The sequence below is a fragment of the Miniopterus schreibersii genome (assembly GCF_964146895.1).
Source record: "Miniopterus schreibersii genome assembly, chromosome: 6".
NCBI classification, from domain to species: Eukaryota; Metazoa; Chordata; class Mammalia; order Chiroptera; family Miniopteridae; genus Miniopterus; species Miniopterus schreibersii.
The window spans coordinates 87,440,788-87,465,536 of NC_138107.1; the positions used below are offsets into that span (position 1 = coordinate 87,440,788).

At 52.2% G+C, this 24,749-nt stretch overlaps 2 protein-coding genes across 5 annotated transcripts in view; one reads left to right on the forward strand and one right to left on the reverse strand.

Annotated features, from left to right (window-relative positions):
• Nucleotides 1-17,396, forward strand: part of MAP3K4 (mitogen-activated protein kinase kinase kinase 4) — a 72,834-nt gene extending 55,438 nt beyond the window's left edge. For all 4 annotated transcript variants that reach the window (XM_081140694.1, XM_081140691.1, XM_081140693.1 and 1 more), the window contains 10 exons: nt 3,112-3,212; nt 3,865-3,945; nt 6,938-7,129; nt 8,202-8,272; nt 9,100-9,216; nt 10,058-10,217; nt 12,138-12,260; nt 12,871-12,977; nt 14,502-14,681; nt 16,100-17,396. In XM_081140694.1, coding sequence (XP_080996820.1) covers nt 3,112-3,212; nt 3,865-3,945; nt 6,938-7,129; nt 8,202-8,272; nt 9,100-9,216; nt 10,058-10,217; nt 12,138-12,260; nt 12,871-12,977; nt 14,502-14,681; nt 16,100-16,120 — 1,153 coding nt within the window. In that variant the 3' untranslated portion in view covers nt 16,121-17,396. The remainder of the gene's footprint in view (nt 1-3,111; nt 3,213-3,864; nt 3,946-6,937; nt 7,130-8,201; nt 8,273-9,099; nt 9,217-10,057; nt 10,218-12,137; nt 12,261-12,870; nt 12,978-14,501; nt 14,682-16,099) is intronic.
• Nucleotides 17,369-24,749, reverse strand: part of AGPAT4 (1-acylglycerol-3-phosphate O-acyltransferase 4) — a 71,628-nt gene continuing 64,247 nt past the window's right edge. The window contains exons 6-9 of the mRNA XM_081140695.1: nt 24,021-24,123; nt 22,106-22,181; nt 18,596-18,794; nt 17,369-17,881 (exon numbers count right to left, since the gene is read on the reverse strand). Coding sequence (XP_080996821.1) covers nt 17,787-17,881; nt 18,596-18,794; nt 22,106-22,181; nt 24,021-24,123 — 473 coding nt within the window. The 3' untranslated portion in view covers nt 17,369-17,786. The remainder of the gene's footprint in view (nt 17,882-18,595; nt 18,795-22,105; nt 22,182-24,020; nt 24,124-24,749) is intronic.

The window sequence follows — 24,749 nt, forward strand, 5'->3', positions numbered from 1 at the left end:
CTTCCCTGTGGTGCATGTGATGCTCAGGGGCTTTCAGAGGTTGTCAGAGCTGTACTGCAGGACCGACCAGCACAAGTAGATAATCGGCTTGATTTTAATGTTTCTTTAGAACTGATATTAACCCAAACAACCAGAGTCTCTGCCTGTAATAACTTTCTTGGGGAGAGTATCAGAGGAAAGATCCTGATCCCCACCAGGAGGGGGTGTGGGAAGTTGGTAAGGCCGGCCTTTCCTGAGGTTCAAAGATGGCTTCTGATTAGTACCATAAGGTGGTGATTCTTTTTTTTTTTAAGAGGATCACTTTTCTAACCAAATTATCTGATTTCTATGATTATTGATTAGAAGTAGTTTGTAAAGTAGAAACTGAGTTCGTGGGGTTCATATCTCATGGAGAATAGATCATTACCAGAGAGAGTCATCAGATGTTTGTCAAGCTTCAGAAAAATCCCTCTCACGTGAAGTCTTTAGTATTAGCAAGGAGGGTGTCCCAGTTTCTCCCACATCAGTTGTTTGTTTTTTATTTTTTGGCCAGGAGATTTCATCAAGGTCTCATATACTTAATTGCAAGGACATTAGATCAATTTTAATTCTACCTTTATATCTGGTAGAAGGGTCACTGTCCTCATCTTCCAGTAAGGATGGTGAGAGAGTCAACCCAAACTGGGTGTGGAGGGATAATCTGGTCAACACAGACATAAGCGCCGTGTTGGCAGAAAGGTGACAGGGCTCTAGAATTTAAAGCAGACTAAATGCTTTTAGATTTTATAACAGTCTGAAGTTTCTAAAAACATTTCTATTTTCTCATTAAAAATCATTAATATTTCTAATTTTGTGATAAACTATAACCTAAAAAAAGTCAGTATATTTTACAGCTTAAGCAGTAAACTAAAAAAATTAACAGTTAACTTTGAACAAGTTCCCATTTCCCCTCTTTATATTTAGAGCATTTCCTGGGCAGTGTTTCCATGTCCCTGGGGTCACCGAGACTGTCTAGTTGATAAGTGCAGCACAAAGTTAAGGGGTGACCTGCCCTAAAGTGCAGCCATAGCTGGGGAGGGCCTGTCACTGGAACTGTGGAGCCTGGCCCCCGCGCTGCTGCTCCGAGTCCACACGGGGTTTCTCCACCATGAGGAGGGGGGATAACGTTGCCCTTCTCCAAAGGTTCGTGTGTGGTGTGAGGTGTTTATAAAGGTGGCAGTGTGGAGCGTTAAATGCACTTTCGTATAAAAGCTAACCTGGGCCTTTCCATGCCTTAGTCGTAGGCTGGCCTGGTAGAGTTCTCGCATCTTACGAGCACCACTTTGCAAGTGTTCTTTATCTTCCTTTATCACCCTCAGGATGAGCCTCCATAGCTGGAGACTTTACTCCCGTCATGGCGTGCCGTCTTGCAGGCCGTTTTTCACAGCGGCCTGACATTCTCTCTGCGGCACTGTGTACATGACGGAGCAAGAGCAGCAGAGCCGCACGAGACGTGCGTAGCCTGTGATGGTCTCACTCTGGCGTTCAAACCTGGCACATGCTCAGTTTCCCTTGTGCCTCAGCCCGCTGCCGGGAACTTGGGTGGTGGGCCCTAGGAAGACCGCACATGCCCTCAAGCCGGAGTCTCTCGGCGGCCCTGGTTTGTGGCTGTGTTGTAAGGAGGTAGAATGATTCCTGCGACTTCCCCCGTTGGCAGGGATGCCCAGCCCTGCGGTGCGCAGTCCTCGCCCACCTTGGAGATGCAGCCATAGTGAAATCGTACTTTGCCCTACAGCAGTGTTTCCATTGGATTTGGTTTCACTTAGGAAGTAGTCTGGGCTTCAGTGATCTTGCCTATAAAACTTGTTTGCAGTGCTCTGCCTGCTGGAGCTATCACTTACTGGTTTGCAAGAGCTGATGATTAATTTTTTAGGAATTTTGCAAGCCAGTAGTTACACCACGGAAATTGTCAAACTCTACAACCCTTCCCACCACCCCTGAAACTAGCTATTAAAAAATTCACCAGCCTGCTAGTATATTCTCTTGCCTTTTATCCTGGCAAAACTCGGAGGACGTGGAATTGATTCATTTTGCCTCTGGAACCTATAGGCTTAGTTAAGTGACTTTACACAGGCCCATCCATTGTGTGCATGGTCGAGGAGCAGATGTGTTTCTTTACATTGGCATCGGTGCTTTTTCCATGAAGCGGTACCATGGTGTTGATGGGCCACAGGGCAGTAGAGGGCGTCCCCATCCTTGGACTTAGCAGTGCTGCCCTAGATGGAGAGTCAGGGACGTCGGGAGCGCCGCACACTTCATAGCTAGTCTGTCCATTAGACCATGTGGCCAAACCTGGCCAGGGTCTAGTGAGAAAGAGCATAAATGCTACCATACTTCATTCATCATTCATTTAAGATTCCACACTAAACCTGTTCATAAACTAATGCCATGTTTATTCTAGATGATTTGTATTATAATTTTAACACCTCCTTACTTCATTTTGGGTCTTGCTCTTTATGGATTCATTCTGGGTTGCTGAGCAATTAGCTTTTAACTTCATTCTGGAAAAGCAGCAACTTAACTGTGCTCTTGGTGTGTAAGCCTCCCGCTCTTTTGCACTTTGCTTGGCTACTGCTTGAGAAGCGTGAGGGGTTCCCTTCTGTCTCCTTATTAAGAGACTTGAAATCCTTTGAGTCATGTAATGATTTAGCACTTTAAGATTTAAGCACATAACTATAATTTGATGATAATTTTAAATATTAACCAGATTTGGCTAATACTTTTTATCCATCCTGGGCTTAAGTTATGGAGCTTTCCATACATGTGAACACGTCAGCGAATACAGTTTCATTTTCATTTTTGTTGTTTTTAACATAAAACAGTGTATTATGCAGTCAGGGTTTCATGTGTTGGCTGTGGAGGGATGAAGATACAGCTCTCCTTCTAAATTCGAGGAGTTCCCCAGAGCAGCCCCGCTCCTCTGGGTGCGTAGTTCCTGGGACTGTCCTTTGTGTTGCCCTCCACCCACTAGGGGCCACATGTCCCCACGGACCCAAGTCTCCCTCAGCTGAGAACCACTGCTCTGGAAGCTCACAGATCTGTCGTTTTGAATTCAGGTGGACTGATAGCTCCTTTTAAAAAATATTACAACAGGGGTTCCAGTGTCCCTGAAAATGACCGGCTGGCATCCATCGCCGCTGAGCTGCAGTTCAGGTCCCTGAGTCGCCATTCAAGCCCCACCGAGGAGCGTGACGGTGAGTGTGGAGGTGTCTCCTGCATCCTCGGACGCCTGTCTGTCTCAGTCCACCAGTTTCTGTGTAATGTCTTTTTAAAGGTAGGAGACATAAGAAACTCCAGGGCTTTGTGAGAAGACTCAGTGCTGAGCAGTCAGCTTCTTAATGTAGATGCCTTTTAGCTGTGTTTGCATTTCCTAGGTCTCCTTTCGTTGCTTTTTAAAAAATCATTATTCCTGATAATTTATTTGCCAAGCGTTCTTACGCTGCGCGTGTTGATGACACGCTGGAGCTTTACTATAACGGGGATCGAGGCGCCTGCCAGGAACCGCGGGGCGGCTCGCACGGCAGCACTGCTGGGCCCCTTGGTGGGACTGCTCACGTGTGGTCCCCATGTCATCCACTCCCCGCTCCGTGTTCTGTTGCTTGTTACTTGTGGAAGGTTTGTGTAGTGAAAATTTTGTAGCCCCGTTAACAGCTTCTTAGGTTGGTGCGACTTTCTGGAGTTGATTGTAGAGGCAGCTTCTCTCACTCCCATGAACTGTCGTTAATCCCCGGGAAGGACAGGCTGGTGGCGGCCCGTCACCCCCGCTCACCGTTCCAGCCTTGCTCTTGATGAAGCACGCATATCTGCTTCACGAGTCGTCATTTGTGTGAAAAATACTCTCTGCAGAGCCAGCCTATCCGAGAGGCGATGCGAGCGGGTCGGCACGAAGAAGCTGGGAACTGCGGACGCTCATCAGCCAGACCAAGGGTGAGTGCAGGAGGCTGGACTTAGTGTCTTGCGTGAAGGGAGAGGCTTCAGAGAAGGTGCTTTGGCTTCAGTGTCCATAGACCTCCTGCCTTAATACTCGTCATCTCCTTTCTCATCTGCCGTCACCTTCTGTATGTGCTGTTTGTGCACATTTCCTGTTTCTTACAGTAAGTTACGAGCTCCTTTGGATCAGGAGCACATTTATTCATTTGTAATCTTTATGTACTGAGATGGCTGGTTGACTTTATCTGTCTCCTTGGATGGGCCCTGAGCATAATTCTTTGTACATCATAGGAATATAATATTTATAAAATGAGTAACTGTTCATTTTTTAGGCTAAGAAGTTGAGGGCAAACATTTATCTTACAAAGTAGGTATTCAGATAGCTAATTAGGAAGCTGTGAGAAGTGCTTTAATGGAGACGTGTAGAAAGCAGTACTTTTCCAGTTCTGGGCTGTGACCCGCTAGTGGGATATAAAATTCACCAAAAGAATAAATAGCAGAAAAATCCCTGGTCTGGCACTTGACAGTCTCCAGGATGCTTTCGCGTGTTCACAGTCACAGCTACTGGGCAATGGGCAGCATGGATCTTGCTCTTTTTTCAAAAGTTACCAGGGTTTCTGAGAGGACCGATAATGTGGCCATGGTGGTAAATGACAGGGTCTAGAGCACGCTACACAGTGCCCCATCCAGTCCTCTTCTCATCGGTCACAGCACCCCTTTGAAATGTGACTGGTCAGAAGAATAGTTTGCTTACCACCCGCAGCCAGAGCAGTCGGGAGGGATTTCCTGGAGGCGTGAGCTGGCCCTTGAATGAATAATGGGTCTGCATTAAGCCGAGAGGAGAAACACAGAAGGAGAAACAGCTGGAGGCCCAGTGACTGAAGAATGGACCAGCCGGACTGGGCTGGAGAGTGTAGATGTCAGTGGAGGTGAAATCGAAAGGGTGAGGGGAGGTCAGGTCATGGCCAGTCTTTAGTGGTGGGCTCAGTGATGGGCCTGACCAGAGGCGGTGGCCATCCCTGAGCCTGTTGAGCCGCTGGTGTGAACTGGGAGTGGGAAGGTGGGGAAGGAAGACATGGAGGCAGGTTAACCTGCGAGCCTGAATTGGAGAGGAAGGGAGACCAGTGACTAACTGCACTCACTCAGTAAGACAGTAAGGTACTGCACTGAGGTAGGGTTTCAAAAAGGAGTGGAAACAAGGGACAGCTGCAATGCAACGTCAGGCAGGCCTGGGCAGGCGGGGTGCATGTAGAGGGCGGGGAGACCGGTGGCGTGAGCCTGGGCGACAGGGCAGAGGCTCTCTGGTAGCCTATGTAACCAGAGTTCCCATGGATGCCAGGTCTTTGCAATTGTTTTCAAAACAAATACTTGGTGGTCAAGTAAACTTGGGAAGTCTTCAGAGAGTTCCTGTTCACATTGACATATTTAAGACTGAGAAATCTTGAGAAATATTTTACTGTTAAAAAAAAAATAAAGGGAAAGAAAAAAGCCTTTCTGAGAAATATTTGATGGTGGAGTCCCTGGCCTCACAGCTGTGAAATCTTGCTCGGCGCCGGGGGGAGGTGATGTGTAGTGGTGGAGATAAAGGAACAGGACCCGTGTTTTTAAGAAATGACTGTATTAAGGAACTGTGATTGGAACATTATAAATATCTGGGAATTTTTCACCTCAAGTTAACCTTACAGTCATCCCAGTCCTCAGGGACCTCTTTGTCTGCGGGAAAATCCAGGCCCTTAGATAGCTAATTAGGCAACAGTGTGAGAAATGCTGTAATGGAGACCTGTAGAAGGCAGTACTTTTCTAGTTCTGGGTTGTGACCCACTAGTGGGATGTAAATTAAGCATTAAAAAAATAGCCTGGAGTCTGAGTCACATGGAGTAAAAGCAAGTGATGTTTCATGAAACTATCGTTTTAGATTCCACGTGTGTAAAAGATATTTCTCACTGTAAATCATGATAAAGTAAGTTGGAGAAATAGAGATATGGAGCCTGATGGGAAACGAAGAGTAATAATAACAATAGCTAAAGTTTATTGAGTTTTCCTGAGTTCCAGACTGTGGGGAAAATCCTCTAATGTGTGATTTCATTAAGTTGTCACAACAGCTCTGGGAGTCAGGTGTCATCACCTTCATTTCATAGGTCGGGAATTTGACATACAGAGAAGTCAATTGATTTGCCCACCGTCAGACACCAGAAACCTGGTGAGGCCTGGGTTTTGTTCCAGGTGGTCTGATTCCAGAGCGACCTCTGTACCCCTCCCACAGGAGGGAAACTGAATTCCTTCCTCATCATAGAGGGCTTCCCAGGAAAGGTGGGGTGTTCTTGCTGAGCTGCGATAAGTGAGACTACTCACCAGGCACTATGGTGGGAAGACAGTATTGTAGGCAAACAGAGAAGTGTGTGAACCAAGGCCTGGCAGTGAGAAAGAGTTTGGTGTGTTCCCTGAGTGTCTGTTTAGTGTGACTTGTGAGCCTGTGGCAGGAGAAGGGGAGTGGCTTAAAAAAGTGAACTGGGGAAGATAAATGGGCTCCAAATTGTGAAGGACCTCAAGTCCCATGTGGAGGGCTTCGCATTTTTTATAAACAGATTGTGATGACCGTGAAGTAAATTTACATAGGAAGGTCACGTGATCAGATTTTATTTTTTAGTAAGATGATTCTGCCCAACAAGTGTGGATTGGAGAGAGGAGAAACTGAAGCAGGTGGGTGGTCACTGCAGTAGTCTGACCAGCAGCCTTGGGAGAGGACATGGTGGGCTTATCTTGACTGGCTTGTATTTCCTGTGCATTTGTACAGTGGGTGGTGTGCTCCGGAGCTGGTAGGTTGTGACAGGCTGTACTTCCCCTGGTCCTCTGCCATGGATCTGAACAGATAATGCCAAGCTTCACTGCGATGGAGCGCTAATGTATTGCTCTGTTTTTCTGATTATTTGTTGGGAATTGACTTGATAATAGTGATTGGGATGACCGAGTTTGCAATTTCTCCCTGCAGATACCGCTTCTAAACAAGGACCCATAGAAGCGATCCAGAAGTCAGTTCGATTATTTGAAGAAAAGAGGTATCGAGAAATGAGGAGGAAGAATATCATCGGCCAAGTGTGTGACACCCCCAAATCTTACGATAATGTCATGCATGTTGGCCTGAGGAAGGTGACCTTCAAGTGGCAAAGAGGAAACAAAATTGGTAAGGAAACTAAAGAGCACAACACAAGGATCATCTTTGTTCTAGAGCAGTAGTCACACGCCTGAGGTTAAGCTTGCACGGCTGGCCCTTCTCTCATATCCTCTGGCAGATGCCCACCCAGCATATACTTTGCGAGGGCTCAGGGTGGTTTTGTTTACTTGCTTCATTTGTAAAATGTGCTCTAAGAACAGTACAAAATGAGGTTTTAGAGAGAGATTTTAAATGGCTCATTAAGTTGAATAGTTTTGCTTGATAACTCCAGAACTTGCCAGTGGGGAACTATATGAATTGTACCCATTGGCTGTAGCCTGTGTTCTCTGTCTTATCCCCACAAGCACATTATTGAAGAGAAACAGTGCAAATAAAGACAGGACAATCTTTTCTACAACGCCACCTAATGCGTTTCTTGTGGAACAACTGGTGGGAGATTGTGGAAGAGAAGGAGCCTGTTTCAGGTCCTCCACCATTTGAATGCATTTATCTGCCAAGCACTTGGATCTGAAGAGGCAGACACAGCTGTCACCTAGGAAGGACCCTGTGAGCCTCCGGAAACCTGACCTTTGTTAGAGAACATTCAGACACTTTTAAATTGTATTCATTATTGCTATCAATGTTAGTCAGCCTTCCCCGTAGTTAATGTCCTTAAAGGTGTGTCAGTAGATCGTCTACCCCACACTCCTGGACCCGCAGCAGTGAGGTGCAGTCAGATGGTGCCCAGGCTTCCTGCTGGCCACTCCCTTCGCCTGCCCCTCCCTCCCGGCCCAGGCCTCCTGCAGGGCCACGGGGGCAGAGGGGTGTGTGCCGGGTGCTTGTGCTCACCGTAATGCCTCTTCGGGGGTTTGCTAAAGTCAGACCTTCTCACTAGATAGTTACAGGTGAGACCCTGAGGAGATTGCCTGAGGCTTCATTTATTGGGAGTATTCAGAACTGTTTTGGGACTTGCAGTAGTCAGCTTCAGTGAGCATGATTGTAGAGATAGAAATACAGCTGCAGATTTGGGGAAGGTGAGTCACATTGGCAGCAGGTAAGAGCCCTGGCCTGGGGACTGAGCCGCCTGTGTTCCTACTCACAGGAGAAGGGCAGTACGGGAAGGTCTACACCTGCATCAGCGTGGACACGGGCGAGCTGATGGCCATGAAGGAGGTGAGTGTCGGGCCTCCTGGGCCTTCTCGTTTGCAGCCTCTGGGCGGTAGAGATTTGGTAAAGAAACTTGTGTTAACTTGTCTAGTGCATAGAGCTGGCCTCAGCACTTTTGCATGAGGCGTCTGAGGGTGCTTTTCAGCATTTATACTGTTGGGACAACCAGGCAGCTACACAGGTGACCTGAGAGTAGAGTTCACGGTTCTGGTGAGGATAAGGCCAGGAACACAAACCATTCTCCCTCTGCATAGGTGTGGTCAGTGCCGTGGAGAAGGGGCAGAAATGGAGCTTGGTGAGAGCCTAGAGGGTGGGATAATAGCATCTACAGGGGTGTTCCGGGGAGGCAGAGCAGGAGCAGCAGGGGCACCTAAGGGGGGCTGTCAGGGAAACCAAGGCTGTGGTCTCCGAGGAGGAGGCCCTCATGGCTGAGAGGTGGGGGCAGTGGAGGAAGAGGCTGGCGTGTCGGCTGCTGATGCGCCTCTCCTGGGCGCCTGCATCGTTTCTCATCTGCCCTGCTTGGCACCTCCCGCACTGCCTTTATACCCTCTTTCCAGCCTGGTGTCGACCATGAAGGGCAGGGTCACATCTCAGCTTTCATCTTGCCAAGAACCCGAACACTGGTGATAGCTCACTGGGTGCCCAGTGTTTCTGTTCATCCAGTCTGAAGTGGGCGTGCTCAGTTCACTGGGAGTGAAGTCACAGACACACTGACAGTGGTCCCAGGGTCAGGACAGGGACGTGTCGAGACAGCTCTGCAGCCCTCGTGTTTGAAGTTGTTCTGTTGCTCGTTCATGACGGTACCAGCAGTAACCACAGTCTGCCTTTTACAGATTCGATTTCAGCCTAATGACCACAAAACGATCAAGGAGACGGCAGATGAGCTGAAGATATTTGAAGGCATCAAGCACCCCAACCTGGTGCGGTACTTCGGTGTGGAGCTGCACAGGGTAAGCGGCTTTGATCGCTGCGCAGTCAGTGAGGGTCCCGCTGGAGTCCTGTCTACATCACAGGTCTTCTCATTGCAGAGTAACTTTGCCTAATTATCAGGAAATCTCCATGAGTTACATCATTTCTGCCTTCTCTGAACTAGCGGAGTTCTTCCCGAAATGTAAGTTGTAGACTGTAGTCATCCACCCGCCAGTACAAAGCACTGAGGCCCAGCCTTCCGGGCGAGCGGAGGTCCTCAGAGGCCTCACAGCGCCTCCTCCCGCGTCCCTGCACACATGGCTGCAGCGCTGCTGAGGACAGGGTTAGGTGATGCCGCCGGTTCTTCCTTCCTGTGTGTGTAAGGAGCCACTGCGAGGTGGGGACGTTAAAGCCTCAGCTCCGCTTTCCCTCTGTGTTTAGAAACAAACACTGAGGGAAAGACGATAGCTTCGAGCATCTTGGTGGAATCCAAGCTTCCGGGGGAAGTTGGATATTGGTGATGTTCGATGTTTTCACTCAGCGTTCGTATTTGAAGAGGATGTGTGTCAGTACTTAGTGATACATGTGTAGGGCAGCCCTGTTGGTCCCTGTCTGAGGTTATATGGCAGCTTCATTTTGGAGGACTAGAGACACATCCCTGTGGTTCAGAGGCGCTCTCCCGACTGGTGTGTAATTCCAGACAGAGGAGGCGGGCAGACGCTGCTGTCAGGAGTCAGGAATGTCTGTCGTGGGACAGGTGCAGTGTCAGGACGACAGGTGTCGCATACCTTAGACAGAAGGTCCTCAGGGCACGGCCGTGACGTCTCCCAGGGCCCCCCTTAGTGTGCCTGTAACCACGGCTACGTCCGGTTCCTCCCGCAGGAGGAGATGTACATCTTCATGGAGTACTGTGACGAGGGCACACTGGAGGAGGTGTCACGGCTCGGGCTCCAGGAGCATGTCATCAGGCTGTATTCTAAGCAGATCACCATTGCAATCAACGTCCTCCACGAGCATGGCATCGTTCACCGGGACATTAAAGGTAACCCAGCTCACCTGGCAGCCCACATGTAGGTGTGCCCAGGGTGTGTGGTCTTGCTCCCACGGACTGCATTTCTCTAGGGAAGTGCCTTCACTTTAAATGTTCTTCCACAGAGAGCCTACTACTGAGAAACTATGTAAGACACACAGTTCCGTCTCTGAACAGGAAAGTCGACTCTGTCTGAATTTTTGTTTTTAGTGGTCTTGGCCTTTACAGATGGGCTTGGCTGCCCTGTGCGTTCACTAGACGTTCATGGTCAGAGCGTCTTTTCTTTCCCAAGCGAGGGCCTTGTGTGTTTGTCTATGATGTCGTGAGTGTGTGAAGTGACTGTGAGTCAGGGATGCTGGACTGTGTCCTGAGGACCAGCTCCCCATGGGCTGCGTTTCCAGTTCAGGCGGCTCGTCATCACCAGCCTCGCCCGGCGGAGTCCGCGGAGGGCTGATTGGTTTGCGCGGATGGAGTACAGCACTGTTCCCTCTGCGTGGGGAGCAGCCATGCATCTTCCTCGGTGCTGTCCCTTTGCACTTGCCTGGAACACAGCCTCACCTTTGTGTCCAGGAACCTTGGGGATAATAAAGCAACATGATTTCTGTCTCTAGTTGGCCCCTGGCTGAGATCCCGTTCTGTCACAGTCTGACGCCGGCCCAGACACCCTCACTCTGCAGTTCGCTGACCTCCCACCCAGGGCTAGGCCTGGTCTGGGTGTGAGAGTCAGCACGCTCCCTGTGCTGCTCTCCCTGCACCCAGAACATGTGGTCTTGTCGCCTCCCCAGCCTCCTCCTTGCTCTGCTGTTAGGGATCCTTCTGGGAGTTTGCTTAACTGGCTCTTTGCCAGGCCCTGGCATTGCCCATTTCCAGTTGTGCCACAAATACCGTACATGGCCTCTACCCACTGTCATGAAGTGGGACCTCATGTTATCGGCATTGGCCATAAAGAGAGCCCCTCAGAGTCCTTGAGTCAAGTCTGTTCACTTGTGTCCTGTTCAGCATGGCTAAGGTTGTGCCCGTGTGGCCAGGAATGACCAAGTCAGCACTGGGAGCACCCAGGCCGTGAGGATTAACCGAGACGGCAGCTCCTTGTGCAGCTGCTTGTCTAACTCCAGTGGCTCTGCATTGCTTTCCAAAGAAGGTGCCCTGGGACACAGGAGAGCAGAGATGCTGGCTCAGTTGGAGTGGGGATACTTCATAGCAAAGGCCCTGAGATGAGTGGCAATCCCAGGTCCCCACAGAGCATGAGTGAGGCGTGTGTGCTGCTTTTTGAAACATGAGACAGTTAGAGGCGTTGTTTTCTGTCACCATCTGAAATCAGGGCAGTGGTGGCCTTGATCCGAGGCCGAGGACAGCCGCGTGTGCCCACTTTCATCTGCATGTTGTTTCCTGCCCCAGGAGTTGCTGGTTGTGTACAGCTCTCATTCTCAGTGACCGTCACCTCGGGCATTTGTGTTTCCTCAGTGACTTTTTCAGCATCTCTGGGTTTTTAATGCTATAATCTGTGTGTGTGTTTCAGCTCAGAAATTGTTGGTCAACGTGATGAGGTATTAAAATTGCTTTGCTTTGTATTAATGTTTGTGAACAAAGCTTAAAATCTTTGTGTGCTTACATTTTGTTAGTGAAGTTTCATAAGCCCTTATGTTATTTAGTTTGTAGTTTAGGTAACCATGTAAACTTTAAAGTGCCCACAGTGTTGCCCGGCTGGCTTGGCTCAGCGGTTGAGCATCAACCTGTGATCCAGGAGATTGTGGTTCTATTCCATCAGGGCACATGTGGGGGGCATGTAGGAGGCAGCCGATCAGTGACTCTCATCATTGATGTTCCTATCTTTCTCTTTCCCTTCCTCTCTCTGAAGTCAATAAAAACATGTAATAAAATAAAATGCCCACAGTGTGTTTCAGAGGCTGACAATTGCTTGTTTTTCATTAGGTGCCAACATCTTCCTTACCTCATCGGGACTAATCAAATTGGGAGATTTTGGATGCTCAGTGAAGCTTAAAAACAATGCCCAGACCATGCCTGGGGAGGTGAACAGCACGCTGGGGACAGCAGGTAGGCCCTGCTGGGTTTGTCCTGCACGAAATCCTCCGGTGCTGGTGACCAGCTTTCCCTTTGCCTCTGTCAGCACTGACCTGGAGAGCGGCCTTTCTAACCTGCCAAAGGACCAGATATTCAGGCCTCCTCCTATAAGAGCCCTTGTTGGACTGGGAAGTTACAGTTCTTTTAGGGCTAAAGGAGGGAGGAAAGGCCTTGTTCTTTCCCTAGAAAAACTTGTGTTTTACATTGGGTTTATTAAAAAGTATTCCGGTCAAAAGAACATTAGGTTTAAATGGTAAAGACTTGTTCTGACCGTTTAGTGTCATAAACTTTTACACCCTCCTTTGCAGGTTGTTTCATATTTGCATTGTGAATACAATTTATCTGAAAACTTCACGTTCAAAGACTGTCTTTCAGAAGATAATTTGGCCCTTAAAACGTCCATTCAAGAAATTGATTTGAAATACTTATTTTCAAGTTGCGCTATTTCCTGTTACGTAATTTCGGAAAAGTTTCCCCCTCAGCATACTGCTGTTTTTTGTGTGGAATGTATGTGACTGCTTGGCTCTGTTACGTGGTGCTGTGTTAATAACCATTCCTCTCTCCATATCTATGACTTTTAAAGCCTACATGGCCCCGGAGGTCATCACTCGCGCAAAAGGAGAAGGTCACGGGCGTGCTGCTGACATCTGGAGTCTGGGCTGTGTTGTCATAGAGATGGTGACTGGCAAGGTGAGCAGAGCCCACCCGGAGGAGAACCTTCAGGAGGGCACCTTGCATTATCATTAGAAATACTGTGGACGCACTTCCTGCTCAATAGAGAATATGACTAGAGATGAAAATGTGACCTGTCGAAAGTACAGGGAGGCTAAGACAAGTGACGAGTAGGAATCAGGTATTTATAAGATACATCATTTAGAGAACTCTTTTTTTAAAGTGAATGAAAACAAAGCTTAAATTAAAGCGTGGAGAAGCAAGCAGCTACAGAAAGAAATAAGAAGTTGAAAACTTAAGTCCACACCAAAACTGGCACATGACTCAACTTTATTCATAACTGCCCAAAGTTAGAAGCAGCCAAGGCCTCCTTCAGGAGGTAAATGGATAAACACACCAGTGATCCATGCCAGCGGATTATTAGGCAGCAATAAAAAATGCACTATCGAGCTGTAGAATGGTGTGGAGGAACCTTCACAGCATATCGCTGAGTGCAGGAGGCCGTCTGAAGAGGCCGCACAGTGACTGCACAGTTCTGACTACATGACAGATGTACAAAGGCAGAGAGTGTGTGTGTGTGTGTGTGTTTAGCATTATTTATAAAACAAAAAGGTTAGAAACCTCTTAAGTGTTATTAGTAGGAAATTAAATCAATATGCAGCTATACTTTGCAGCTGCTGAAAAAGAGCACACAGAGTGCTTAATAAATGCTAGGTGATATTATTTCTATTAGCATTCACATAGAAAGATGGCCGTGGTTTTGCTCAGTGGCTAGAGAGTTGGCCTGCAAACTGAAGGGCCCCGGGTTTGATTCTGGCCAAGGGCATGTAACTCTGTTGCAGGCTCGATCCCTGGCCCCAGCCGGGGTGTGTGCAGGAGGCAACCAATTGATGTGTCTCTCACATCTCTCACATTGATGTTTGATGTTTCTTTCTCCCTCTCTCCCCTTCCTTTCCACTGTCTCTAAAAATCAGTGGCCATGGTATCTGTTATTTCATTGAAGCCATATTTCAGAGAAAGAGCGAGTCTCACAGGTCACAGTGCACTGTGCACAAGTAAGGATGGTGCACAGATCGCGGTCTTTCCCCTATGGGTTTCATTTTTCCCATGATCCTAATAAAATAATCAATCTTTACAGTAATAGAATTGACAGTCAATCAGCAGGGTGGCATATGAAACGTCCCTGACGATAATGTTGAATTCTGGTTTATTGACATTTTCATTTCATTTTATGTATTGCATTTTTTATTTGCATGATGATAGCATCTAGATTATGCTGGGCTGGCACCCACACAGGGCGGGCAGACTGTTTCACCCCCATTCACTTATACGTGGCCTATGGCTGCTTTCCCCCCACAGCGGGAGAATTGAATAGTTGTGACAGAGACCATGTGGCCCGAAAGCCTGAAATATTACTAGACTCTTTAAGTAAAGGTGGGCCAGCCCCTGATATGTATGTTGAGATGCTTAGAAACAGACTGAGAAGTGGTCATTTCATGGCCATGTCATGTTAAATATGCAAACCTGACTTTCTCTTTCCAGAGGCCTTGGCATGAGTACGAGCACAACTTCCAGATCATGTACAGAGTGGGGATGGGCCATAAGCCGCCAGTCCCGGAGCGGCTGAGCCTGGAGGGAAAGGACTTCCTGTCCCACTGCCTTGAAAGTGAGCCCAGGATGCGGTGGACAGCCAGCCAGCTCCTCGACCACTCCTTTGTCAAGGTGCAGACCGCTCGGTGGGCCTCTCCATGTCTGACTCCGGTTCTGTGTGTAGTGGGCACTCAGGAAGTTTGGGGGCCTAAGTATAAAATATCTATGACTGTATCTGAAGGGGACTGGAACGTTTAGCTGTGCCTGGCAATTCTGCGTGTGGCTTTTGTCTGGAAAATGTTCAGTGTGTTCCCTGGCTCGATCCACTTTGGTGGTGGTTGAGGTGCCCCTGGGACTGTTAAATGGAATTTTAAACGGACTGGGTGAGAGACCATCTTCCCTTTGAGAGTGTCGTCTGCCTGAGCACAGGTTAGGAATCACTATCCTCCACTGAGAGTAGAGACAGGGTTCGTGATGACTCAGCGTATGTCAGAGTTGTGATAATGGTGTGTGAGCCTTAATGGAAGGTCAGGTAATCCCAGATGCTGCTTTTTCTAGAGCTGGATGTGAGCTGTTTGGGAGGTTTAGGCAGGTCAGGAATTGGGGTTGGGGTGTGGAAGACAGAATGGGAGAGGTGGAAGGCTCACTGCTGCGGGTTAAACCGTCTGGGAACTGTGTGTAAGTAGGTGGGTGCTGACAGCACAGGATGTGAAAAGTGCAAAGGATGAGGCTGGGAGAGTGGCAGGGCCATGGGAGGGAGTTTCAGTGTGTCGTAAGTGTGGCATGATTAAGGAGTGCTTTAGAACGCTCGCTCTGGGGGCAGGAGGCTCCTTAGGGAGCTGCTGATGGAGCGAATGGGCCGGGCGTGGGAGACCAGGTGTGAGTTACCGGGGATGCTTGAAAGCTCTTTGGGTGTGAAGGTGAGTCAGGGAAGGAGTGTAGGGTGGCGCTCAGACTGCTGGCTGCGGCCCCAGGTTACAGAAATTCGCCAAGGGCAGTTGGTTGGGGATGGGGTCAGGGAGATGGTAGTTACCTCTTGGGGAGATGAAGTTTGAGGTGTGTTTGGAAAGCCCGCTTGGGGATTTCGGTTGGGCGTTGGCTATTTGGGGCTGGCACTGGAGAGAGCAGGGGTAGGGTACGGACTCAGGAGACAGAATATTTCTGGGAGAGAACTCAGGGGGAGACGGAATGCGGACGGAGCTGCAGAGGGAACGTGGGGGGCCTGCCAGGGAGCTTCTGATGCGGGGAGAGGTGCTGGGGTGACGTCCTTCCGGGTGGGTGAGGTTAGGGAACCAGGAGCTGGATCTGCTGTTAGGGATTTGTAACAAAAGAAAAATGTGTTTCTTCATCGAAAAGTATAGACACAGTTCAGATTGAATTGCTGTTGTACAAGTACATTCTTAGAAACACTCAGTGGTCAGTTCACGGAGCAGTCGCTCAGCACTGCTGTGACTCCTGCGTCATGAAGCATCCCTGGGTGCCAGGCGCGCACACTGTGAGTCTGTCTCATTGAGTGTGCGTAGGCTTAGCTCTCTCCTGCTTCCCCGCAGGTTTGCACGGATGAGGAATGAAGCACGGCCGTCTGGCTTGGAGCGTGTGCGCGCGGGAGCCTCGTCACTACTGTATGTAATATTTACATGGAGACTGCTGAGGCGCAGCGGGAGCCTCCTCAGCTTCCCTGACTGAAGCTGCACCGTGACGGGCGTTGCCTCGCCTGCTGGCGTGACCTGCACGGGGCTTCTGAGGAGTGTCCATGAGGTAAAGAAGCTACATGCTAAGTGCCATTTCTACTGTACACGGATGTTGCCTCGTCACCCCATTCCTCGCGTGACAGACCGCGACTCCAGTGTAGTGTTTTGACCGTTCTTGGTTCAGAAGCAGCTGTAGTGTTTCCAGGCGTCCGGGCCTTGCTGTGACTCCCGTCTGTCGAGGGCACTGACTGTGAAACTGTACCTGTTGTTGCTGGCAAGCTGCAGGCTTGTCCTGCAAAAGGCTGATAATGAAATTTAAGAAAAAGGTTCTTTTTTCAATAAATGGTTTATTTTAGGAAAGTGCAGTTGCCTTATCTCTTAATGGTTATCAGCTTTGAGCCCATGTGACCTGACACAGGTCTTTTGCTTTCAGTCCCATGGTCCTAGGCAGAAGGGGTGGTCAGGCAGAAGGTGGGCCCTGGCTAGGCGTTGGTACCTGCAGGCGCTCGGCTCCTTGGCGAGGGGAAGGAGGAACGGAAGGCCGCAGATGGAGAAGGGCAGCGGGTTTCAGGCAATTTTACATCAGCCAACAAGTGTACCAGGTAGGAGTCTAAGCCTTGCTGTCACATGGTGGGGGCTCAGCTTGTTTACACCAAGGTGCGAAGGTGCCCGGTCAGTGTAAATCCAGCTGGACAATCTCGCAACAGGAAACAGCTTTTCAGAATGTAAGTACTCTAGTTAGTTTTCTAAAATAGCCCAGTTATGTGTAGTGGTGGAGGGCTTTCATTTCTTTTGGCTATTAAATTGTTTTAAAGATTGATTATAAAGCTGAAACCTTTTTATAAGATCATGACTTAGTCCTTACGCAGTCACACTGTGTGCTTATCTCTGCCCCACTGTGTGTCCACAGGGCTGCCCTGAGCTGAGATGATGTTAGGCAGACAGGATGTCTGGGAAGCTTAGCACGCCCCTGGGATGGGCACCACAGGCACGCCGCGCCTTCCCAGCCCCAGCGCCCTCCTGGCGAGCTGGGTGCACATCACTGGTCCCAAAGTGCCCAGCTGAGTGGGGAATGGAAGGATGGAGGGGTCTGTGTTACCACCACAGAGGAGCCAAACACTATTTTTTGGAGGCATAATTTAATCACCTTTACCTACAGCGCCTTTCACTCTATCTCTGGCAGCCAGGGTTACAGAAAACAGCACCAGAGGAAAAAAGGGACAGCTCCCCTCACTCCCCATGCCTGCCCCCCGCACCTTGGACACCGGGTGTGGTCACAGGACAAGGCCGGCACTCAGCCGCACATCCTCACCTCGAGTTCTTCTCACACGCACACACACACACTCACACGCAGGGAAAAAAAGAACTGGACCCACTAAAGCATAGGGGAGGAGAGAGGAAGCACATCTCCCCCCATCCGGCAGCGTTGAGACCAGACTCCCTGCCTCCCCAGCAGGGGCTCCCAGCGTCCTCACCGGGTCCCACCAAGGGAGACGGCAGCGTGCACCAGTTCCCCAAGTCCCCTGGGGACTGAACGAGTCCTGAGTCAGTCGTTCTGCTTCTGCTTGCTGTCGATGTTGCCGTAGGCAGAGCCCTTGTCAATTTCCGTCACCCCGATCATCCATCGGACCCCCATGGAGGCTGCAGAAAGGGGGGAGGAGCCTGTGAGGACTGCGCATCTGTCTCAGGCCTCAGGAGAGCTGGCAAATCTGGGTGCCATCTCATCCTAGTTCCCCTGGAGCTCGGGCTGGGGCTCACTGGACCGAGTGACACCAAAAGGAACTGAGCAAGCCCTGGCTGGTGTGGCTCAGCGATTAAAGCGTCAGCCCGTGGACCAAAGGTTGAGTGTTCAATTCCGGGTCAAGGGCACGTACCTGGGTTGCAGGCTTGCTCCCCGGTCCCATCTGGGGGGGTGCGGGAGGCAACCAATCAGTGTGGCCCTCATGCTCTCCCCCCCCCCTCTAAAAAAAAAAAAATCAATGGAAAAAATATCCTCAGGTGAAGATTAACAGCAGCAAAGGAACAGAGATAGGCTGTTCTGTTGGGTCTGAGCCTTCAACCCTGGAGAACAGTTTGGGAAACCCTGCCCGCTGTCCGCGGGCTTAGAGAAGGCACAGAGGAGTCTTGTGACTTGGGCTGGGAACTTGGGGCACCCTCCAGGGAAGCTTACTAAAGAGCAACCAGGTGCCTGGAGAACCCAGGGGCTCAAACATCTAGTGCCAGTGCCCAGCACGTCCCCTCCTTGCTTTGGGGGCAGGTATTAGAGCAGCGAGCGGGCAAAGTCCCACTCCACACCCGCCGAGCTGCCCACACGTGGCCTGCACCCCTCCCCGGTGCCCCTCGCCAGCCACTCACCCACAAAGAAGACAAGGCCGAAGCTGGCCAGCGTGAGGGAGGACCCGCTGCTGACCATGCTGACCAGGAAGCGGAAGAAGGGGTAGAGCAGCAGCGAGGCCCAGAACAGCCAGTTCAGCAGCGCCCAGGGCCGCCGGGGGGGCACCATGGGCGTCTCGGGGAAGGTGCCCGTCCTGTAGTACTCCTCCTGGAAGGCGTCCTGGGGACAGAGAGGGGGCCTGAGTGCTCTCCTCAGACACCACCGGGCTCCGCAGGCCCCTCCCAAGGCCCCTGGGGGTCTGCAGGCACATGATGGGCTGGGGTGGGGGAGAGCACCGGGGTGCCCAGCCATGCTCTGCAGCCGGCTCCTGCGGGTGGTGGGCCCCAGACGCCTGGACTGGGCAGCACTCGGGGCTGCGTCTGTGGGCGAGTGAGCAGCAGCCCCCAAGAAGCCACAGCTGAGGGTGCTGCTAGGCTGGGGCGAGGGTGGCGACGGCCAAGACTGTGGCCCCTGACCACACTGGCCCGGGGTGGGTCCAGCCACGGAGGAGGGCCAGAGACCACCTCCCCAGTTCGGCGTCAGACCACCACGGGGAGTTTCCCTCTCAATTATCGATGCTTCTGCACATGGGCAGCTAACTCCCACGGTGTCAGAGCGCCCTGGGGCTGGCACGGTGGGTGCCAACGAAACGCCGGGTCACACGAGGCCCTAGGCCGCGGCCCGCCCTGCCCAGCAGCGTCCGGTCCTCTGAGGAGCAGAGTCTTCTGGAAAACGAGCTTCCGTTCACTTCAGGGGCTGTATTCTTTAACAGCTTGAGACAGAAATGGCTAAAGCATATCGTGCTTTTCCCCTTTTCCAGCCAGGGTGAACAGAAAAAGGTGCTTTTTCCAACCACTCACAGTCATTATTTTTAAAGTGGGTTCACAAAACGAAGCGCCCCGACCTCGCCCGGGGAGATGAGGAGCTCTGTCCGCGCCCAGCCCCAGCCCGTTGCCTCGCCAGGCCCAGCCCTGCCTCGTCTTCCTGCTCCCCGACAGCAGCTGCGGGAAGCCTGGGGTGCCCCAGGGAAATCAAACAATCCAGCAGTTATAGGACAGTAGGCTCCTGTGCCGAGCGCCCCCACCCTCCAGAACAGGGAGACAGCGAGTCACCTAAACAGAGGTCTTACAAGGAAGTGACTGAGGTGGGAGAGGCCTGGGGAGGTGGTGCCCGACTCTGCCAAGGCCTCCCGTGTCACCTCCCCGCCAGAAACGTGGGTGATGTTCCTCAGCCCAGGTTGGGGCCACCAGGAGCCTGATAACTAGGTGAAGGGGTTCAGTGGACTGAATGTGTCCCCCTAGAACTCGAGCTGAAACCTGAGGTGATGGTATTAGGAGGTGGGGCCTTTGAGATGATTAGGCCGTGAGGGTGGGGCCCTTAGGACTGGGATTAGTGCCCTTTTCTAAGAGAGACCCCAGAAAGCTCCCTCCCCCTTCCACTGTGAGGACACAGCACCTGCGATGAAGGCGTGACCAGAATCAGACCCTGCTGTCACCCCGAGCTCGGGCTCCTGATCGCCCAGCCTCCACAACTGAGCAGTAAATTTCTGCCGTTGATAAGCCCCCGCACCCCACCCAGGGCCGCTCCCACCCGGCCTCCTCGGAGCCTGCACACCCCAAGGCAGCTCAGAGCACTGCTCGTTTCATTCCTGTTTAATTTTTACCAACAGTGGCTCGTTTCTAATCCCTCCAGCAAACTGCATACCATGACCCAGGAAGGACTTTGAGAAACGAGAAGGTGTGTCGACCTAAGAGCATCCAAACCTGCAGAGAATGTTCATAAAAATGTCTCTGAGCCAAACAGAGGCTGTGCCTGGAAGCAAGGTCGCCAAGACTGAGGAAAATGCTGCCGAGGCGGCAGTGTGTGGCTTTCACGCGTGCGGAACTGGCGGGGGAACTGGGAATAGGACCCGGGGGCGGGAGGAGCAGGGCAGTCAAGATCAGGTGCTCTCCAGGGCGGTTATTTCACAGGAGCGCTCACCTAGATGCCCAGAGACAGGGCTGGCTTAAGGCAAAGGTAAGCTTTTTAATAAAGAGTCAGAGGTTAGGGGTGTGACCTCCCAGTGACCTGCCCGTTAGGAATTTAAGATCAGATCACCCTGTGAGGTCACTCTCCTTAGAACTCCTTTTTGTCCCCAGGTGCTTCTCGGTCTATAGGTTCAACCTGCGGTGGGGTTGATCTGGGAACTGCTCTGGTCCCTATGGGTCCCGTGAGGGTGTGAACGGTTTCTCAGAGCCCACACCCCACAGCCAGCAGGGGTGGGTCCCCAGGGCTAATGGGTACAGCCAAACCGGGTCACATGCCTCTCAGGCGACAAAGGAGAGAACGGGCCAGTATGAGTCAGCTTCCTGCTCAGCCCTAGCTGTGACCATCTCAGGAGACTGTGCCCCAGCACAGGTGGGCCGACTGAGAACAGTCTCCTTTGCTGGGATGGGTTTTGGGGGCTGCATTGGCTGTCGATTTGTTTGTGGGGCTCTCTGCAAAAGGATTCATTGCTCAGGTCTTTTCTGAGCAGTTTCCTTTCTGCTAATAGTGACATTTGTTATAAAGCTAAATTGATTCAGCCGGAAGACAGCCCAGTAAGAACGCTGCCTCGAGCTGGAAACCACAGGAAAGAGTTTGCAGTGTGTTTCTGTCGGGGCCCAGGCGGCATCAGCAGGAACCTCGATGACGGAGTCGTGTGGAAACGTGGGGAGCGGGGAGAAGAGACAGCCAGTGCCGGGCAGCCTGTGTTTATAGAGTAAGGGACGTTCGATCCTGCTGCACGTATTGGATTTTAGGTAGCGAGCTGGTCGGGGCCTAAAGTTATGATGGATCAGAACTAAGTGCTGACGGCGCCGAGACCGGGTCCTAGAAACGCCTTCGTCACCCGGCGGACACCAACGTCCTCTCCTTCCCAAGACTGAGCGGCTAGGGCAGGAATAATCAGACTCCCTCTGCCCCGCGCTTGAAGGAGAGAAACGGGTGGAAGGTAAGGCCGTGCCCAGAGGAAGGAAAGCGGGGGTCCCTAGGGAGCTGGACCACAGATGGGGCGGGGGCACTGCAGAGATCGCGCCTGGCCAAGGTGGACTCGGGAGCTTCTGCCTGCTCCCACCGGCGACGCTGAGACCAGACAGGAAACCAGGTGTGGACCCAGGAGCCGCTGAGACCGGGAGCACTGCTCAGGGGGACAGCACACCCCAAGATCTCGGGAGCAGAGGCAGGGAGACAGACGAGGGCTGTGGGGCCATTACTTCCTTTTCTGCCCACTGCACCCCTAACACAGTTCCACTCGTTCTGTGACGCCCCTTTAAAAACATTCTGCTGCGTTCTTGGCCCTGTTGCTAAGTAGAGGGTCAGCTCCAGGACCGTGACTAGCTGGGTATGAGATCTCACCCAACAGGAAGGGCTCACCGGCACCACAGACCCCCGAGGGCCCCACGGAGCACTCCTCGTGCGCCCACTGTGCGGCCGGCAATGGGCGCCTGGGTCCTGCAGACCCGCGCACTGACCTTCTCCTGGTACAGCTTGTGGAGCCAGGCCGAGCACTTGCCCTCGTCCTCCGGCACCTCCTCCAGGGGAATGCGCCTGCGGGCAGAGAGAGGAGCTAGCGGGGCCAGCACCGGGCACCCCTGAACGTGATTGCTACGAACACTCTGCTGTCCTGGGGCCCCGACACAGGGAGCCGAGGTCACGGGACGTAAAAGGGGTAACTCAGGGCTGGGGAGGGAGATTCACGCCCACACTGGGGACATACAAGCCCCAAGGCAGTCATGGCCCAGAGAAGAATGACCGGGAGGCACCGCCTCTCGGTCCCGCCCCCCACTCAGGGGAGGCCCCAGTTGAGGGCACACTGCCTCCGTTTCCACGAGAGACCACCCAGTGCACTCAGAAGCTGGGGGGCAGTACACTGGTACTTTTCTCAGCAGGGTAACAACGAAACGCCAACAGCAAAGTGTCCCATCGAACGATGCCCAGGGCCTCAGGGAGCATTGGGCGGACTTTCTGCCAGAGTTTCGCTGAATACAAGGACATGGGTCTTGGGGAACTAATGCTCCCCAGGAGGGAGAAAGCGGGGGATCCTCCCAGGCTCGGGGCTCAGGACGGCCCTCGGCTGGGGCTGGCTGAGGCTGAGGCTGAGGCCTCGCACGAGCATGTTGTCCTTTATAACAGGCTCCTCCAGCAACAAGGAGCCTGCCTCGGGGCGGCTTCAGAGGTGGAGGGGGGCAAGGTTGGCTGCCCCCCCCGCGCCCTCCCCCGATTCCTCCGTGTGCTCCGAACAGGCAGTGGCCTGAGAACGGCCCGTGGAGGTGAAGTCAGTTTGCATCCTGCCTACTCAGGGTTCCCCCAAACACTCCGGGCCCCGCTGGCCCGAGTGGGGTTCCTGCCAGGTGCTGAATGGCTGGGGGACAAAGCCTCACTTCCCTGCGGGGGGAGGCCTCCTCTGGGGCCGCGGCTGCGTTCCCCGCCCTCCTAGGCCTCACAACTGATAAGGCGGACGGTGGGCCGGCCGCGGCGTTTAGGAAAGAAAACAGTGATAATTACGATGCTTCTTTCCTATTTTAAGGGGGAAGCAGAGTTGCTCCGAGGTGGAGGCTGTTGAAGGGAGGCGGTCTGCCCACCAGCGCATCCCTCCAGGAAGGTTCCAGCTTTGCCTCCAGGCGGGGGGGTGGGTAGGGGGTGGGGTGTCGGGGGGATGCTCAGCCACTGAACTGCCCTGTGCTGTGATGTAACTGAGCATCCGTAAGCCTTTGAAAAACAGGATGTTATAAATACGTGGCTGGTTCTACGGTGGGAGTTTCCGATCTTGGTTAGACAATCTACCGCCTAAAACCAGGCCCAAGCCCGTGACGTGGGGTTTTCATGCGTGAATCACCCCTGTTCTACTGTCCGATGCGTCTTCCAACTGTTACCCGCTAATCTCGACGACAGGGCAGCGGCCACTGTGAGTCAATAAGCGGGAGAAGGGAACGGCTCTGACACCTTGTGGCGTGTTTTCAATAAACCTGTCCCGGCCCGGGCTTAACACACACGTGAGACACCACTGATGTGTCCCCCTGGCTTCCAGGCCTCCGTGTACATTGCGTGTTCACTTATCTGCGTGTATTTGTCCGTAGCAGACACATCCTCTTAAAAGAGGCCCATAAAATAGTCCCTTCACGTGCGTCTCAAAAGGACTGTAAAATACTGACGTCCATGTGTCTGTCCGGCCTGAGCTCCACGGTCAGAACGAGTTGTCGGGAGGAGCAGGGGAGGGGAGGCCTCGCGAGTATTCACACGTGGGGGGTGTCTCGCGAGGGCGTCATACGAGCGCCGGCTGCGGAGCGAGGACACCGGGGAGGCTCCCCGGGGGGCAGGGCTGTGCCACCTGCCGCCTGCCCGCTTCGAGGGGCGCGTCTGTCCGGGGAAGGAGGCGCCGCCGCTTACCTGACGTAGAGGTCGGCGTGGTATTTCTTGCCGTTCAGCACTCCCAGCAGGGTGGGGTTTTCATTGTTTCTGAAATTGAGTGTACAGTCATATACAGCTGAAACTATAAAAAATAAAACAAATACAAAGCAGTATATAGCGTGTGAACCCGATTCCGTTCTGTAGACACACACATTGGGAAACAGTAATCAAAGGGCTGGCTGGTTGTCTGGGAACCAGGGGCCACCGGTTTCCTCTTCTTGCTTTTCTGTCTTGTCCAAATGCTCTACGGTGAACACGTGTCGTTTTGTGACCAAAAAAGCCCATGAAACTCACTGATGGAAAAACCAGAACTGCCACTGAGGCTGGGTGAAGGTAAAGCAATACTGCCCACCTGGGTGGGCACCCCCAATATTCCAACGTGTCGGAGGTAAGAGCAAGGGGCCCGCAGCACCCTCTCGGCGGGCGTCTGGGCAGGGTCAACACAGCCCCTCTATGGGCATCTCCCCCGGGGAAATGGGACAGCTGTGCGCTGGAATAAGACCCTGGGAATCACGGAACTACGGCCGCTTTAAACACGGCTGAGAAACAAACAAGAATCTGATCTTAACGACCTGCGGTGGGCAGCACCACAGATCACCCGCCGTCCACACCCCACCCTCCGACCCAAACCCCTGAGCCTCTGGGGGCCCTCGTGGGGTGCAGAGGGACCTGAGGACCAGGCCAAGGAGTGAGCGGTGTGGACAGAAT